This window comes from Muscardinus avellanarius (assembly GCF_963383645.1).
Source record: "Muscardinus avellanarius genome assembly, chromosome: 16".
NCBI lineage: Eukaryota > Metazoa > Chordata > Mammalia > Rodentia > Gliridae > Muscardinus > Muscardinus avellanarius.
In genome coordinates, this window is record NC_137802.1 from 58,216,285 (window position 1) to 58,231,104 (window position 14,820).

General features: G+C 43.6%; 1 protein-coding gene across 1 annotated transcript in view; it reads left to right on the forward strand.

The window, feature by feature from the left end:
• Positions 1 to 1,101: 1,101 nt before the first annotated feature.
• MAP3K3 (mitogen-activated protein kinase kinase kinase 3) overlaps positions 1,102 to 14,820 on the forward strand; it is a gene marked incomplete at both ends in the record, with an annotated part of 78,985 nt that continues 65,266 nt past the window's right edge. Inside the window, 4 exons of the mRNA XM_080714101.1 lie at positions 1,102 to 1,249; positions 1,456 to 1,587; positions 11,774 to 11,898; positions 13,105 to 13,197. Coding sequence (XP_080570227.1) covers positions 1,102 to 1,249; positions 1,456 to 1,587; positions 11,774 to 11,898; positions 13,105 to 13,197 — 498 coding nt within the window. The remainder of the gene's footprint in view (positions 1,250 to 1,455; positions 1,588 to 11,773; positions 11,899 to 13,104; positions 13,198 to 14,820) is intronic.

A 14,820-nucleotide genomic window follows, 5' to 3' on the forward strand; every position in this document is an offset into this window, starting at 1 on the left:
AAGCCAGACCTCCCCGGCTCCTGGTGCTGAGCACCGTGAGGAGCAGGACGCCGGCCTACGGAAGCGTCCGGACCCCGGGGGCCGCAGAGAACCGAGAGAGCGGAAGGCCCAACAGTCCCGGCGGCCTCCTTTTCCTAACCCTAGTCCTGATGCAGCCTGCTCGGAACCGCGCCAGCCCGCGCGTCCGCAGAGCCTTCGGTGGTTGACGGGAGGTGGGAATGTGGGCGGAGCTTCACACCCGAGCTGTGATTGGAGCAACCGACACCTCCGGGGAAGAGGGATTGAGAGTCAGCGAAGGATGCGCAGAGGCGGGGGCTCGGCGCCCTCTCTGTGATTGGCTCGCAGCTCCGGGACCCAAGCTGTGTCCCAATGATTGGCAGGCGCCGGGCGGCCCTCGGAAACCACCTTTGCTTCGCCATTGGCATCCTGAGGGAGTAGGCGGGATTAGTTCATCGTGTGGTGCTGTTGATTAGCTGGCCGCTGAGAGTTAGGGTGTTGGGTGAGAGCCGGAGGAGGGGCGGCGGGGGACAACCGGCTTCCTCTTTGTTATTGGCTGGTTAAGCGAGTGGGGGTGGTGCGAAGGTCTAGAGACTGCTTGGGATTGGAGGGTGCTGGCGTGAGTGGCAGGCAAGTGGACGAGCTGCGCGACCAGCGGTTTGTTTTTCGGAGCGTTCCTGAGGTGGAGAACGGTGGCCCGACGGAGCGACTGCGGGACTGAGGCACAGGCGGGCGGGCGGAGAGGCGCCGCCGGGGCCGGGCTGGGCCGAGCCCGGGAGCGCTGGGGATGTAGCGGGCCACCCTGCCCATGCCACAGCGCCCGGCCGCCGGCGGAGCCGGAGCCGGAGCCTGGGGAGGCGTCGGGGGCCCCGAGCGCTGCCCGCGGCCCCCGCGCGGAGCCAGGCCCGCCGCCGTCCCCGCCGCCCGGGCCCCCGGCATGCAGCCCCGGCTGCGGAGGTGACACCCCTGGGCCCGAGCCGCCGCCGCCGTCATCGCCACCATGGGTGAGTGTTGCCACCGCCCCGGCCGGTGCCCGCGCTGCCTCGCGACGCCCCGCCCCGGGCGGAGGGGAGGAGGAGGACCCTAGGCCGCCGCCTGACAGGCATGGACAGCCCGCCCGGCCCGGAGCCGCGGACCGCCCGCCTCCAGCGCGCCGCCTCGCCGACCGGGCCGGGCTCTGGCCCCCGAGCCCCAGCCGCGGCCCCGCCGTCGGAGCCCACTCGGGGAGCCCTCCTTCCGGGCGGCGCGGCGGGTTGAGGACCCGCGCTGGGCTGGGCAGCCCGCTCCAGCCCCTGCAAGCCGGCCTGCGAGCCCGCGGGCGGGGGAGCCAGAGCGCAGTGTGGGGCCGGGGCTGGAGGCTGGTGCAGGCCCAGCTGCTGTTGTGCCTTTTCCTTGATTTGCTTTTTTTTTTTTTTTTTTTCCCCTGCCTGTGTCATTTCCTTCCCTTTGCTCACACAGGCCGGCCTGTGAGAGTTCCCGGGGCTTGCTCTCGAGTCCTGTGCGCGCCCCAGCGCAGGGGGGAGGAGGGCGTGCGGGAAGGCTTGGAAGAGATTATAACCAAAACTGTTATCAACCGCACCGTGGAGATAAGCGCGCTCCACGCAGATTGCAGGAGGTTAGGAATCACAGGGTGCTGCAGGCCATAGTTCTCATGCTACTTTTTGAAAAATTCAGCTGTGGTGTTTTACATCTATTATTTTTTTTTTATCTTGCGGCATCCCTGGAATTATGTAACTTTTGAAAGAAACATTCGCTGCACAAAAGAATCTATGAAATCATTTCCTTTTTGTCAATATTTGTAGTTTCTGCCGTGAAGATGTAATCTAGGAAAAGCTTTTATTGTCTTCCACAACGCAGCATTTGAACCAAATTACACTGCTTATCCTTTTTGCTAATTTAGCAAATGTCTATTGATACCTGAGATTAAGGGGCTAATAATATTTTCAGTGTACTTTGATTCTTCCGTCTGGACAGATGTTGTGACACTCTTGTCCCAATTCACAAGTTTTACAAAATATTTGGTATTGACTTAAATAAAAGGGTAAATTTCAGTGAAAAAGCTTTGCAAAATCATTCATTGCTTCTCAGAGGTGCCCAGTGTGAGGAGGAACTGTTAATCTTTGTATAGCAGGGTTAGGGCATTTTGTTGGAGGTTAAGTGTGTACTGTGTCACATTGGCCCAATACTCATTTGTGACCCATCTCCACACTCTGGCTCTGAATGAATTGCCTTGTTCTATTCCATGCTCTCCCTCACACAGTATTGGGAAGAGTTAATTCATTTGCTAGGCCTACTGTTTCCTTTCTATGCTTTCAGAAGTGCTTTTTCAGCCGGGTGTAGTGGTCAGCTCTAGCATTTGGGAGGCTGAGACAGGATAATCGCGGTTCTCCGACAGCCTCAGCTACTACTTAGTGAGGACCTTTGCAACTCAGTAAGACCCTGTTTCAAAAATAAAGAATATCTGGGCGTGGTGGCTCATGCTTGTAATCCCAGGGCTTGGGAGGCTGGGACAGGAGAATCGCACAGGTTTGAAGCCAGCCTCAGCTACTTAGTGAGGCTCTCAGCAACTTAGTGAGACCCTGTTTCCAAATAAATTATAAAATAGGGCTGAGGCTATAGCCCGGAGGTAGAAAGACCCTGGGTTCCACCCCCAGTATCACGAAAGAAAGAAAGAAAGAAAGAAAGAAAGAAAGAAAGAAAGAAAGAAAGAAGAAAGAAAGAATAAAAAATAGGGCTGGATGTATAGCTTGGAGGTAGAATGCCCCTGGATTTCATCTCCAGCACTGGGGGGGGGGTGCTTTTTCTTCTGGGGAAGGTCTTTTATGAGAGTTAAGGCTAAGAGGAACCTGGTAACACCTGTTGTTTAAATGTTTAAATGTGTAATTTAAGGTACAGCGTGGTGGCCCACACTTGTAATCCCAGGACTTTGGAGGCTAAGGCAAGAGGATCACAGGTTGGTGGTCAGCCTCAGCTACTTAGGTCCTCCACAACTTAGTGAGACTCTGTTTCAAAATAAGGAATAAAACATAGGGGGTGTACCTCAAGAGGTAGAATGCCTCTGAGTTCAATCCCCAGTACCACACACACACACACAAAATGTAATTCAACAAACACTTATTGGACATTTACTATAAATGGGGCACGGAATTTTTTTATTATCCTCCCAAGGCTTCAAATATTTATCTTGTGTTATTGAATTGAAGCTAAATATTTGAATTGAATTATAATGATCTTTCTAAAGTCTTTTTCCATGTCCTGTGGGCACAGCCTTAAGTTTCAAAAGGAATTGTAAAAAACTTGTGGATGTTTCCACACTTTGAAATCAGTAAGTGTTCAGATATGAGGGCTATATCTCATCTAGCATGAAAGTAGATAAGTAGATGCAAACCTGTTTTCACATTTCGAGATGTTTTCAAAAAGTGTGTGAGTATATGGAAAGACAGTGATGGGGAGGAAAAGAACTATATAGGTAGGTTCAGAGTTCCAAAGACAAAGGAGTAGGAACCTTTTTGCCCCCAAGTCAGTGTGTGTATGTGTGTGTGTGTGTGTGTGTGTGTGTGTGTGTGTGTGTGTATGTATGTATGTATGTATGTACGTACGTACGTACATACGTAGGGTTTGAACCCAGGAGCATTCTATCTTTGAGCTATACCTCCAGCCCTTTTTATTTATTTATTTGTTTGTTTGTAACAGAGTCTCACTAGGTTGCTAAGAGTTTCTGTATGTTGCTGGGGCTGGTCTTGAACCTGCCATCCTCCTGTCTCAGCCTCCTAAGTATAGAATTACAGGCATGTGCTACCACATCTGGTTCCCAAGACAGTTTTATATGAAGAAATTGAGATGTATAGAGGGGAATTAACTTGCCTGGTGGCTATAGTATACTAGTCAAGCTAAAGAATCACTGCCCTGGATTCCTGATGCATTTTCTTTCCATACTATTCCCTTTCTTTTCTGTAGATGATCTTTACACACAGAGGTAATACTGAGTTCTCCCGGATACCTGGCTCTTTTATTTGCTTTGTATAGGGCTCAGTGAGGATATATGGACACATAAACATACAGTCTCCCTGAAATACCAGATCTGTATTGTTGATGTAAATGATGAAAATTCTGATCCCAGCCGGGTGTGGTAGAGCACGCTTGTAATCCCAGCATTCAGGAGACAGACTGGAGGATCCTGGTTCAAGGACAACTTCAGCTACTTAGTGAGGCCCTCTGCAACTCAGTGAGACCCTGTTTCAAAATAAAGAATAAAAAATAGGGCAGGGGGGTGGAGCTCAGAGGTAGCATGCCCCTGGGTTCCATCCCCAGAACCACAAAAAAAAAAAAAAAAAAAAAAAAAAAATCGGATCCCCAGCTTACTTTGCTTTGGTTGGTCTAGTTCTACATAACTAGCAAGAACAGGGGCCTGAGTTCAATCCCCAGCATCAATATATATGTCAATAAACAAACAATTTCAAGAGTTTGATAAAAGAGAGAGACTTCTTATATTTTAGTTATACTTGTTAAACTCCAGCCCAGAAAGGAAAAGACTAAAACTAATTTTAATTCCATATCCTGCAGGTTCTTTGGTTGATAGTCATATTTTCCTGAATTGTTCTATGCCCCAGACTCAAGCCTGACTGACAGCTTGGATTATTAATAAAAACAGATAAGATCTTGTATTGGCTATTAGCTCCAGTAAATTTCTAGTGGAAACTGCACTTAACCTTTTAAGTAATAGGAAATATTATTTTTTTTGGGGGGTTAGATACTATATAACTATTTTAAAAATTGGGATTGGTTTGTTTTTTCTTGGTTACCCTAGAATTCCTTCTCAATTTCTTTTCTTTGTTTCTTCTTCTTTTTTTTTTTTTTAATGTAGTACTGGGGATTGAATTTAGAGGAATTGTGGGATCTGAATTTTGTTTGTTTGTTTGTTTGTTTTAATCCAAAATGCTTGGGATCAGATATTTCAGATTTCAGAGTTTTTTTTTTTTTTTTACTTTGTAATATTTGAATAGCCTTTACTGGTTGAGCATCCCTAATTCATTTTGGATTTTGGATTGGATTAGGAATGCCCAACCTGTAAGTGCAACAAGGAACTGTAGTACTCTGCCAAAAGTGCGTAAAAGTACACAGGAAGAAGATAGCAATTCTGTAGTTTAAGGGTTGTTATACAGAGTTCTATAGTATCTAGTCCTTTAGGTTAGTTTCATCAAGTACTAAAATAAAATGTAATAATGATGTATATAATTCTTATGAAGAATAGTGGTTTTCTTTGTAATACGTTTTTATTTTAAACTCCAAACAGAAAAATAAACATCAGAATTTGAGGTCTAGCAAAGATTTAACTGTGTTATTGAAGGAGGAAAATTTCTTGTGAATTGAGGATTGGGCCCTATTACACATACTTATTATAAAATAATGTTTGCCTGCCGGGCGTGGTGGCGCACGCTTGTAATCCCCGCGCTTGGGAGGCGGAGACACGAGGATCGCGCAGGTTCGAAGCCAGGCGCGCGCTGGCTTAGGAGACCCTGTTTCTAAATAAAAATATAAAAATAGGTCTGGGAGTGTAGCCCAGAAGTAGAAGGGCTTCCAGGAACCCCAGTACCACCAAAAAAAATAAATAAATAAAAATAAATAAATAAATAAATAAAATAAAATAATGTTTGCCTGGATATGGACAGGGTGGAGGCAGTGGCAGTATGTGAAATGTCATGAAGAGAAAGTAAAATCTGATCAACAAAATCTGAAACACAGATTTTCCTGGGTGAGCAGTGCAGTCTGACCATCTTACAGAGCTGGGTAGAACCTTGGCAAGAAATAACATCACTAGTTAAGTGAAAACAAAGATTAAACTATTACTTTGGGGATTTGTGTATATGGAAAAGAGTAAGTATGTAGAATATAAACTGACATCTTGCAGGATGACTTTATTGGAGGGACAAGGTGCTTCTGGCAACTTTTCTGGGTTTCTAGCTAAAGGAACTCATAAATGGGAAGTGCCTTAAACCCTTATTTTAGATGAAAGTAATGCCTCAGTCTGGAAGGATACTTGCTGCTAGAGCTAATGAGAGAGGAGTGTGTTCCTTAACAGCCCCCTTACCTAGGTTAGAGTTTAGGAAAAGAAAACGTATATACCACTGGAGGATTACAGATACCTGTATGTGCTTAAAACTTTTTTTTTTTTTTTTTCGATACTGGAGATGAAACCCGGGGCATTCTACCTCTGAGCTACACCCTTAGCCCTATTTTTTTTATTCCTTTATTTTGAAACAGGGTAGCTGAGGCTGTCTGTGAACCGTGATCCTCTCTGGTCTCAGCCTCCCAATTGCTAGGAACACAAGTATGAGCCACCATGCCTGGCATGTGCTTAAAACTTAAGAGTTTCTACTTTTTTTCTTATTTTCTACTTTTTAAGCCTGAACTCTAATCCTTGATTCATCAATGCCTCTTTTCCTATGAATATTCCTTTACTTCTTAGACTCCTCTGTGTGTGTATGTGTGTGTGTGTGTGTGTGTGTGTGTGTGTGGTGGGTGTGTGTGTGTGTGTGTGTGTGTGTGTGTGTGTATTGCCGGGGACTGAACCCAGAGTCATTCTACCTCCGAGCTATACCTGCAGCCTTATTTTTTATTCTTTATTTTGAAACAGGGTCTAAGTTGCAGGGGGCCTCATTAAGTAGCTGAGGCTATCCGTGAACCCCGATCCTCCTGTCTCTCAAGTACTGGTATTACAAGGATTTGCCACCACTCCCGGCCGTGTGTGTGTGTGTGTGTGTGTGTGTGTGTGTTATTGGCGATTCAACCCAGAGCCTCATGCATGCTAGATTAAAATTTTGTTCAAAGACAAGTTTCTCATGTTGGCCTCAGTCTCTGAAGTAGCAGCAAGGATTACAGGTATACACAGCTGTGCCTGGTTGCTACTTGCATATTTTAAAGTACATATTTTCAGCCAGGCATGGTGGCGCACGCTTGTAATCCCTGCGCTTGGGAGGTGGAGACAGGGGGATCGTGCAGGTTTGAAGCCAGATGCGCTGGCTTAGGAGACCCTGTTTCCAAATATAAAAAAGTATAAAATAGGTCTGGGAGTGTAGCCCAGAGGTAGAAGTGCTTCCAGGAACCCCAGTACCACACACACACACACAAGTACATATATATTGTGTGTGTGTGTGTGTGTGTGTGTGTGTTGATGGGGATTGAACCCAGGCCCAGGCATGCTATACCCCCAGCCCTATTTTATTAATTATTTAGAAACAGGGTTTCGCTAAGTTGTTGACAACCTCACTAAGTTGCTAAGGCTGGCTTCGAGCCTGCAGTCCTATTTCAGCCTCCCAAGTACTGGGATTATAGGCATGCGCCACCTGGCTATATTCTGGCTTGTATATTGTCTAATAATGCAGTCTCTCTCTCTTTTTTTGGTTGGGGATAAAACCTAGGACCTTGCACATGCTAGGCAGGAACTCTTACCACTGAGCTACACATCTAGCTTCAGTCTATGTTTTTTTTAAAAACTCATATTTGTTTATTCTTTTACCTCTAGAGTTTCAATACTTTGAAGTAGCTTTTAGAATTTTCTTATGTATAATACATGATAAGTATTCAGTAAATGGTTGTTAATGATTAATAAAATTTTCAGAATAAAAATAAGTACCAGGGTAGATTAAGTGGCCTCCAGTCTTTTTCCACTGACCCTTTCCTATTGATGATAATAATAACCAGCATTTTTTTTTTTTAGCATTACTAAATGTTAGATACCAGGAAAAGTAATTTGTAAACTTTCATTTGTGTGTGTGTGTGTATGTGTGTGTGTGTGTGTGTTACTAGGGATTGTACACAGGGGTATACTACCTCTGAGCTACACCTCCAGCCCTTTTTATTTTTTATTTTGAAACGGGCTCACTAAGTTGCAGAGGGCCTCCCTAAATTGCTGAGGCTAGCTGTAACGGGCATGTGCCACTGCACCCAGCTAAACCTTGCTTGCTTGCTTTCAGCTCTTATAGTAGCTTTGTGAAATTATGCTTTTGTATCTCTATTTTACAGATGAAGAAATTGAGGTTTAGGAAGAATATGTGATTTGCTTAAGGCTTCATGAAACTCAATGCCTTTCTGATTCCAGTATTAATATTCCTGATGGCTATGTTCTAAGAAAGCTGTATTTTTTAAAAGTCTGTTTGTTAATGAATGCTATACCGAGGAGTACTATAATTTAGTTAAAAATCTCATTTCAGGAAGAAATGCCTAGAAGAGCCACTTGATTAATTTCCTGTCTTTATTCATGTCCTTAGTTTGAAGTATCAGTTGAATTTGTCTGCTTCTTGAAATGAATTCTTGAAGTATATTCAATTTTGACACAAAATCAAATTCTGTAACGGCTTCAATTGTGTCAGTTCCAGATTTCAGGCAGTAGTGCCAAACCATTCCTTTAGTGTATTCTCAGTGCTAAAACTACTAAACAAGTTTATCCATTAAGTAATGCCTGGGATTGGTTAGCTTCCTGGAGGCAGAATTTGTCAACCTGATAAACCAGCTCTTATAAAAGCATCATCTTATACAGGAAAGAGTAATATCTCCAGTCATACTTGTGGATTTGACTTGAAAAGTGTGTGTGTGTGTGTGTGTGTGTGTGTGTGTGTGTGTTTATTCACATCCATCATAGATCAATATCTGAGTTGAGACACCTGAAACTTTTTGTTGTTGTTTTTTGTTTTTTGTTTGTGTGTATGGGAGTAGGGGTGCCAGAGATCAAACCCAGAGCCTTATACATTCTTGGCAAGTACTCTGACACTGAACTACACCTTTGGCCCTGTGCTCCAGTTTAAAAATCTTAGTTGTAAGGATAAAACCAGAAAAGTAAACAAGTTATCTCCAGACCACACATACACCATCATCACTAATCCCAAAGTCCTTTTCTTTAAGGAACCTATAGGGAAATTTCTAAAAAATTAAGAAAAATAATCTTTATTTTGAAACAGGGTTTCTAGCTGGTTGTGGTGGCACACACTTGTAATCCCAGCATTCAGGAGACCGGAGGATCATGGTTCAAGGACAGCCTTAGCTACTTAGTAAGGCCATTCACAACTCAGTGAGACCCGGTTTCAAAAAATATAAAGAAAGACTAGCTGGCTTGCAAAGGGCCTCCTAAATAGCTAAGGCTGTCTGTGAACAGTGATTCTTTTGTCTCAGCCTCCTAAATGCTGGAATTACAAGCGTGTACCACCATTCTCTTTGGGTGGAGCCTTTTACACTCACATCTCTTAAAGGTGTGCCCTAAGTCCCAAGTGACTCACTTGACAGGTGTAACAACTTATCCCTCAGGTTCTCTTTCAGAGGAACAAGTTTATTTGTTGTTGTTCAAATGGATAAGAGTTCTTTAAGGACCTATGAGGGTTTTGCAGACCTTGGAAGTGAAATGGTTTGAGATCTGGGTTTTGGTCAGTTGTTTTTAGTCCATTTCTAGTACTCCATGCTATTTCATGAGAAAGGGATTAAAAGTGATGTTAGTAATGCCAGGTATGATGGCACATACATTTAATTCCAGTACTTGGAAGGCTGAGGTAGGAGAATCACAAGTTTGAGGTTATTCTGGGCAATTTAGCAAGACCCTGATTCAAAATTAGAAGTACAGCCAGGCGTGGTAGCACACACGTGTAATCCCAGCATTTGGTAGGCTGAGACAGGAGGATCCAGGTTTGAGGCCAGCCTCGGCCACTCAGTGAGACCCTGTTTCAAAATAAAGAATTAAAAATAGGGTTTGGGATGTAGCTCAGAGGTAGTACTGCAAAAAAAAAAAAAAAAAAGAAAGAAAGAAAGAAAGAAAGACAAATGAGGCCATAGCTCAGTATAGAGTGCCCTTGGGATAAATTCCCAGTAGCATACATGTGTCCATACATAGACACATAAAAGTAATGCCAGTAAGGTATATAGACAGTGTCTGGCTTGGTCAGTTAGGGAAGAAAATAGAATTGCCCTTTGACTTTCCTATGGGAAACAGAAGAATTTGTAAAGAATTATTGGAGTGTTGTTTTACTAAGCTTGTAAACAACTTCTATTTAAAGCAGCTACCTGAGGGTTCTTAGTAGGACTTTTTGTGTGTGTGTGTGTGTGTGTGTGTGTGTGGTACTGGGGGTGGAACCCAGAAGCTTTCTACCTCTGATCTATACTCCCAGACCTATTTTATATTTTATTTGGAAACAGGGTCTCACTAAGTTGCTGAGAGCCTCACTAAGTAGCTGAGGCAGGCTTTAAACCTGTGCGATCCTCCTGTCTCAGCCTCCCAAGTGCTGGGATTACAAGCGTATGCCACCATGCCCAGTTCTAATGGTACTTTTTGAGATGTGATCTCATACATATGATGCTTCAAGAATGGGTGCAGAGCCAGGTGAGGTAGCACATCCTTATAATCCTGGTATTTGAGAAACTGAGATAGGAAGATCACAGGTTCGAGGCCAGCCTCAAAAACTCAGTGAGTCTCTCAGCAATTTAGCTAGATCCTATTTTTAAAAAAATGGGGTGGGAGTATAGCTTGGTGGTAGAGTGCCCCTGGGTTCAATTCCCAGTAACACACACATACACACACACACACACACACACACACACACACACACACGAACAAATGGGTCTGGAGCTGAGTGCATTGGCACATGCATATAATCCCAGTACTTGGGAGGATTAGACAGGAGGATTGCAGGTTCAAGGTCAGCCTCAACAATTTAGTAAGACCCTGTTTTAAGATATAAAAAAAATAGCTGGGCATTGTGGCACATGCCTGTAATACCACTACTTGGGAGACTGAGACTAGAGGTTTGCAGGTTCACACCCAGCCGTGGCAACTTAATGAGACCCTGATTCAAAATAAATAAAAGAAGACTGGAGGAATAGCTCAGAATCTCCAGTACCATGGTGGTGCATGCTTGTAATCCAGCATTTGGGAGGCTGAGACAGGAGGATCAATATTCTTGGACAGCCTCAGCTACTCAGTGAGTTCCTTTGCAACTCAGTGCAATCTTGTTTCAAAATAAAGAATAAAAAATAGGGCTGGGGGTGTAGCTTGGAGGTAGAATGCCCCTGAGTTCCATCCCCAGTACCACAAAATGAATGAATGAATGAATGAATGAATGAACAAACGAACAGGTCTGGAGGTAGCCAGGCGTCATGCCTGTAATCCTAGTACTTATAAGCATCACTTGCCTGTAATCCTAGTACTTATAAGGCTGAGATAGGTCCTGAGATAGGTTTGCAGCCACTTTCAGCAATTTAGCAAGGCCCTCTACAACTTAGTGAGACTCTTTTTCAAAAAGAAAAAATAAAATAAGGCTTGGGATTGTTGCTCAGAGGCAGATTGTCCCTGCGTTCAATCTCAGTACCACAAAAAAACAGGGTGGGGGCAGTGGTGATTGGGAGTGTAGCTTGGTGGTAGAATGGTTAATTTTTCATTTAATACATTACTACAGTGTGCTGTGTTTTTCTTCACTCCAACTGTTCATCTGTTTTTTCCTGGTCGAGTTTCTCTGGTACTGGACAAATTGCTTTGCTTCAGTACCTTTCTTAGTTGCAGTCAACTGTAAATGCTGCTGCCAGAAATTTGATTTGAAGGCTGCTAAGAATCCATTAAAATTCAAATTGCCATAGTCTGACCTCAGACATCTGCATTTGGGAGGCCTCTACTATATGTGATTGTATTTAATGGGTCTTCTTTTACCTGGGCAGAATTCCCTGAGTATTAGTCTTATATCTTGTGGAAGTGCTTTGCTGGTCTGTATTTAAGTACTTTAGCTGACACACTCTTTCATTGCAGATGAACAGGAGGCATTGGACTCAATCATGAAGGATCTGGTGGCTCTCCAGATGAGCCGACGTCCCCGGGTATCTGGGTATGAGACCATGAAGAACAAGGACACCAGTCACCCAAACAGACAGCAGGTATGTGTAGCCCTGGCAGAGCTTAACTAGATTGGTTGGGAGGGGTTTTCAAAGGGAAATAGAGAAGCCAGAAGGCAACAGTGGATGCCTTTGTTATTGTTGTTCCTATTATTGACTTAGGTAGTTGAGAGTGCCTGTTTTATGAGAGTCATTTATGTTTCTTTAGGAAAACATTTCCTATTTTTGTTAACATTTAAACCTGTGTACGGTTGAGAATCTTCTTCCCACCTCCAGTGTCATTTACTGTCCTGTTTCCTGGGTACTTTGGTTTTGGATGGGGAGATTTACTGCCTAGTGGGTATCCAGTGCTGTAGCTGAGGGTTATGTTGGGAATATTTGATGAAAATATGCCCATGACACTCTCTCTGTGGTTCTGTCTTATCAGCTAACTTCCACTCTCATTTGTATCTTATCTACCATTTTTCAGAAGTACACTTGAATCATAAAGTATAAGGCTCTAGAACTTTTTCTATCTGTAGCCTAGATAGTACCTCACAGAGTATTTCCTGCTTTTAGGAATTCTAAGGGCCCTGTGGGGTGGGAGGAATACTTTTTGTTCCATGTTATAACAGAAAGATTATTTTTAAAAATTGTTCTTATTGTTGTAATGATCTTACAGAACTGGAATAACAGATTAGGGCTTATTCTAGAACTTTCATATATTATTTTGTTTAGTCACGTGAATTCTCCTTTGCTGTAACTTATTTGTATTCACAGCCACTTTTGGAAGGAACATTTTTCCAGAAGTGAGTCCCTTCCCCCAGGCTTGAGCCTAATGACCTCACTTTCCTTCCTGTCTTCCTATGTGGAGTATGCCTGCTAACCACTCACTCCAGTTAGCTAATCTTTCTCTAAATGGACTACCAGCGTGGATATCAGTGGGTAAAAAGGAGAAATGTTCTTGACTTGAAAGACCAAAGGGTCTGTCTGGGGGAAAGAGTAGCCCGTCATAGTTCCTTAATGGGGGATTGCCTTTTGAGAATCTTTCTGCTTAGAACCTGAAGGCTATTATAAGAGAAGCCCTATGCCTGCTGCTGTGTTATTGGAGTTCAGTCAGTGATTATGAGAAGGACTGACTTTGTTAGAAAGTAATTTTAACAAGAAGTACTGGCTGTTTAGACCCATAGTTTACTTAAATAATGTCAAACTTTTTTTCTATTGCATGGAGGATACAAATTATTAACCTCAGTTTTTTTGTTTTTAAAGAAAAAGCACAGCAGCAGCAGCTCAGCCCTTCTGAACAGCCCCACAGTAACAACAAGCTCATATGCAGGGGCCAGTGAGAAAAAGAAATTTTTGGTAAGGATTCATATTACCTGTTAAAGCTGAAATGTGCTTTTAAATCTGCTACTCATGCTGGAAGACTAGAAATCATTTCCCAGACAAGTTGTTTTAATGGATCTGCAAGGCACACTGGTTACTCGTTACCCATGTTCTCTGTCTTTAGACATCATTTCACACAACAATATTATTTATAAGCAGCCTTTATTGATGCTGTCCAATAAACTTTCTGTGATAATAGAAATGTTTTATATCTGTGCTATCACATGTAGCAGCCACTAGCCACATGTGGCTATTGAGCAACAGGAAATAAATTTTAAATTTTAGCTAATTTAAATTAAGTTAAATAGTGGCTAGTAGCTATTGTATTGGACATTGCAACTTTATATATCATGTAAGGGACTGTTGATTTTGGGGGGCAAGAAATTGAGTCTGCTAGAGATGTATAGAGATTCATTGGTGCATTCAGTCTTTCTACATAGGTCATGAATTTCTATAAATTGTGATAAGCTCATCAACAGTAATGCTATCTAAGATTCTAGGGAGAATGTGAAGCTCTAAAACTAATATGAAATTGAAGCTTAAAGTTTTATGCTAATATTGGGTAAAAAGGCAATGAAAGATGGCTTTGCCCACTTGACAAGGCAGTAGAATGGTCTTTTCTGGGAACTGTAGCCACCTTTGACTAGGTGAAGCATTTTTCTGTGTGTGTGTGTGTGTGTGTGTGTGTGTGTGTGTGTGTGTGTGTGTGTGTTCTGGGGATTGAACCCAGAGGCATTCTACCTTTGAGATATACCTCCAGCCCCCTCCCTCCCTCCCTCCCTCCCTCCCTTCCTTCCTTCCTTCCTTTCCTTCTTTTCTTCTTTCCTTTTTTCTTTCTTTTCTTCTTTCTTCAGTACTGGGGCTGAAACCCAGGGGCATTCTACCTCAGAGCTACACCCCCAGCCCTATTTTTTATTCTTTATTTTGAAATAGGGTCTCACTGAGTTGCAAAGGGCCTCACTAAGTAGCTGAGGCTGTCCATGAACCGCCATCCTTCTGTCTCAGTCTCCCAAATGCTGGGATTACAAGCATGCGCCACCAAACCCAGCTCCCGATTTGTTTCTTATTTGGAAACAAGGTCTCACTAGGTCAATGAGTCTCACTACTTGCTAAGGCTATCCTCGAACCTGCAATCCTCCTGTTTCAGCCTCCTAAGTACTGGGATTATAGGCATGTAACACCACCCCAGGCTCTTCTTAATTTCTGAAAGCAGAAAGAGAATGCGTTTCTAGGAGTGAGAGAGTTGATGATGGTTCAGGGAATGCAAAGAGGAGAGGTGTTTATAGTTTAGTGTAAAGAAAAGTACCTTGCAAACCAGGCCTGGTGGCTCATGTCTGTAATTCCAGTACTTGGGAGGCTGAGACAGGAGGATGGCAAGTTCAAGGACAGCCTCAGCAACTTAGTGAGAGACCCTGTTTAAAAAAAAAAAATAGAGCCGGGCGTGGTGGCTCACACTTGTAATCCCAGCATTCGGGAGGCTGAGACCAGAGGATCGCGGTTCACAGCCTCAGCTACTTAGTGAGGCCCTCCACAACTTAGTGAGACCCAGTTTCAAATTAAAGAATAAAAAAACTAGGGCAGGGAGTATAGCTCAGAGGT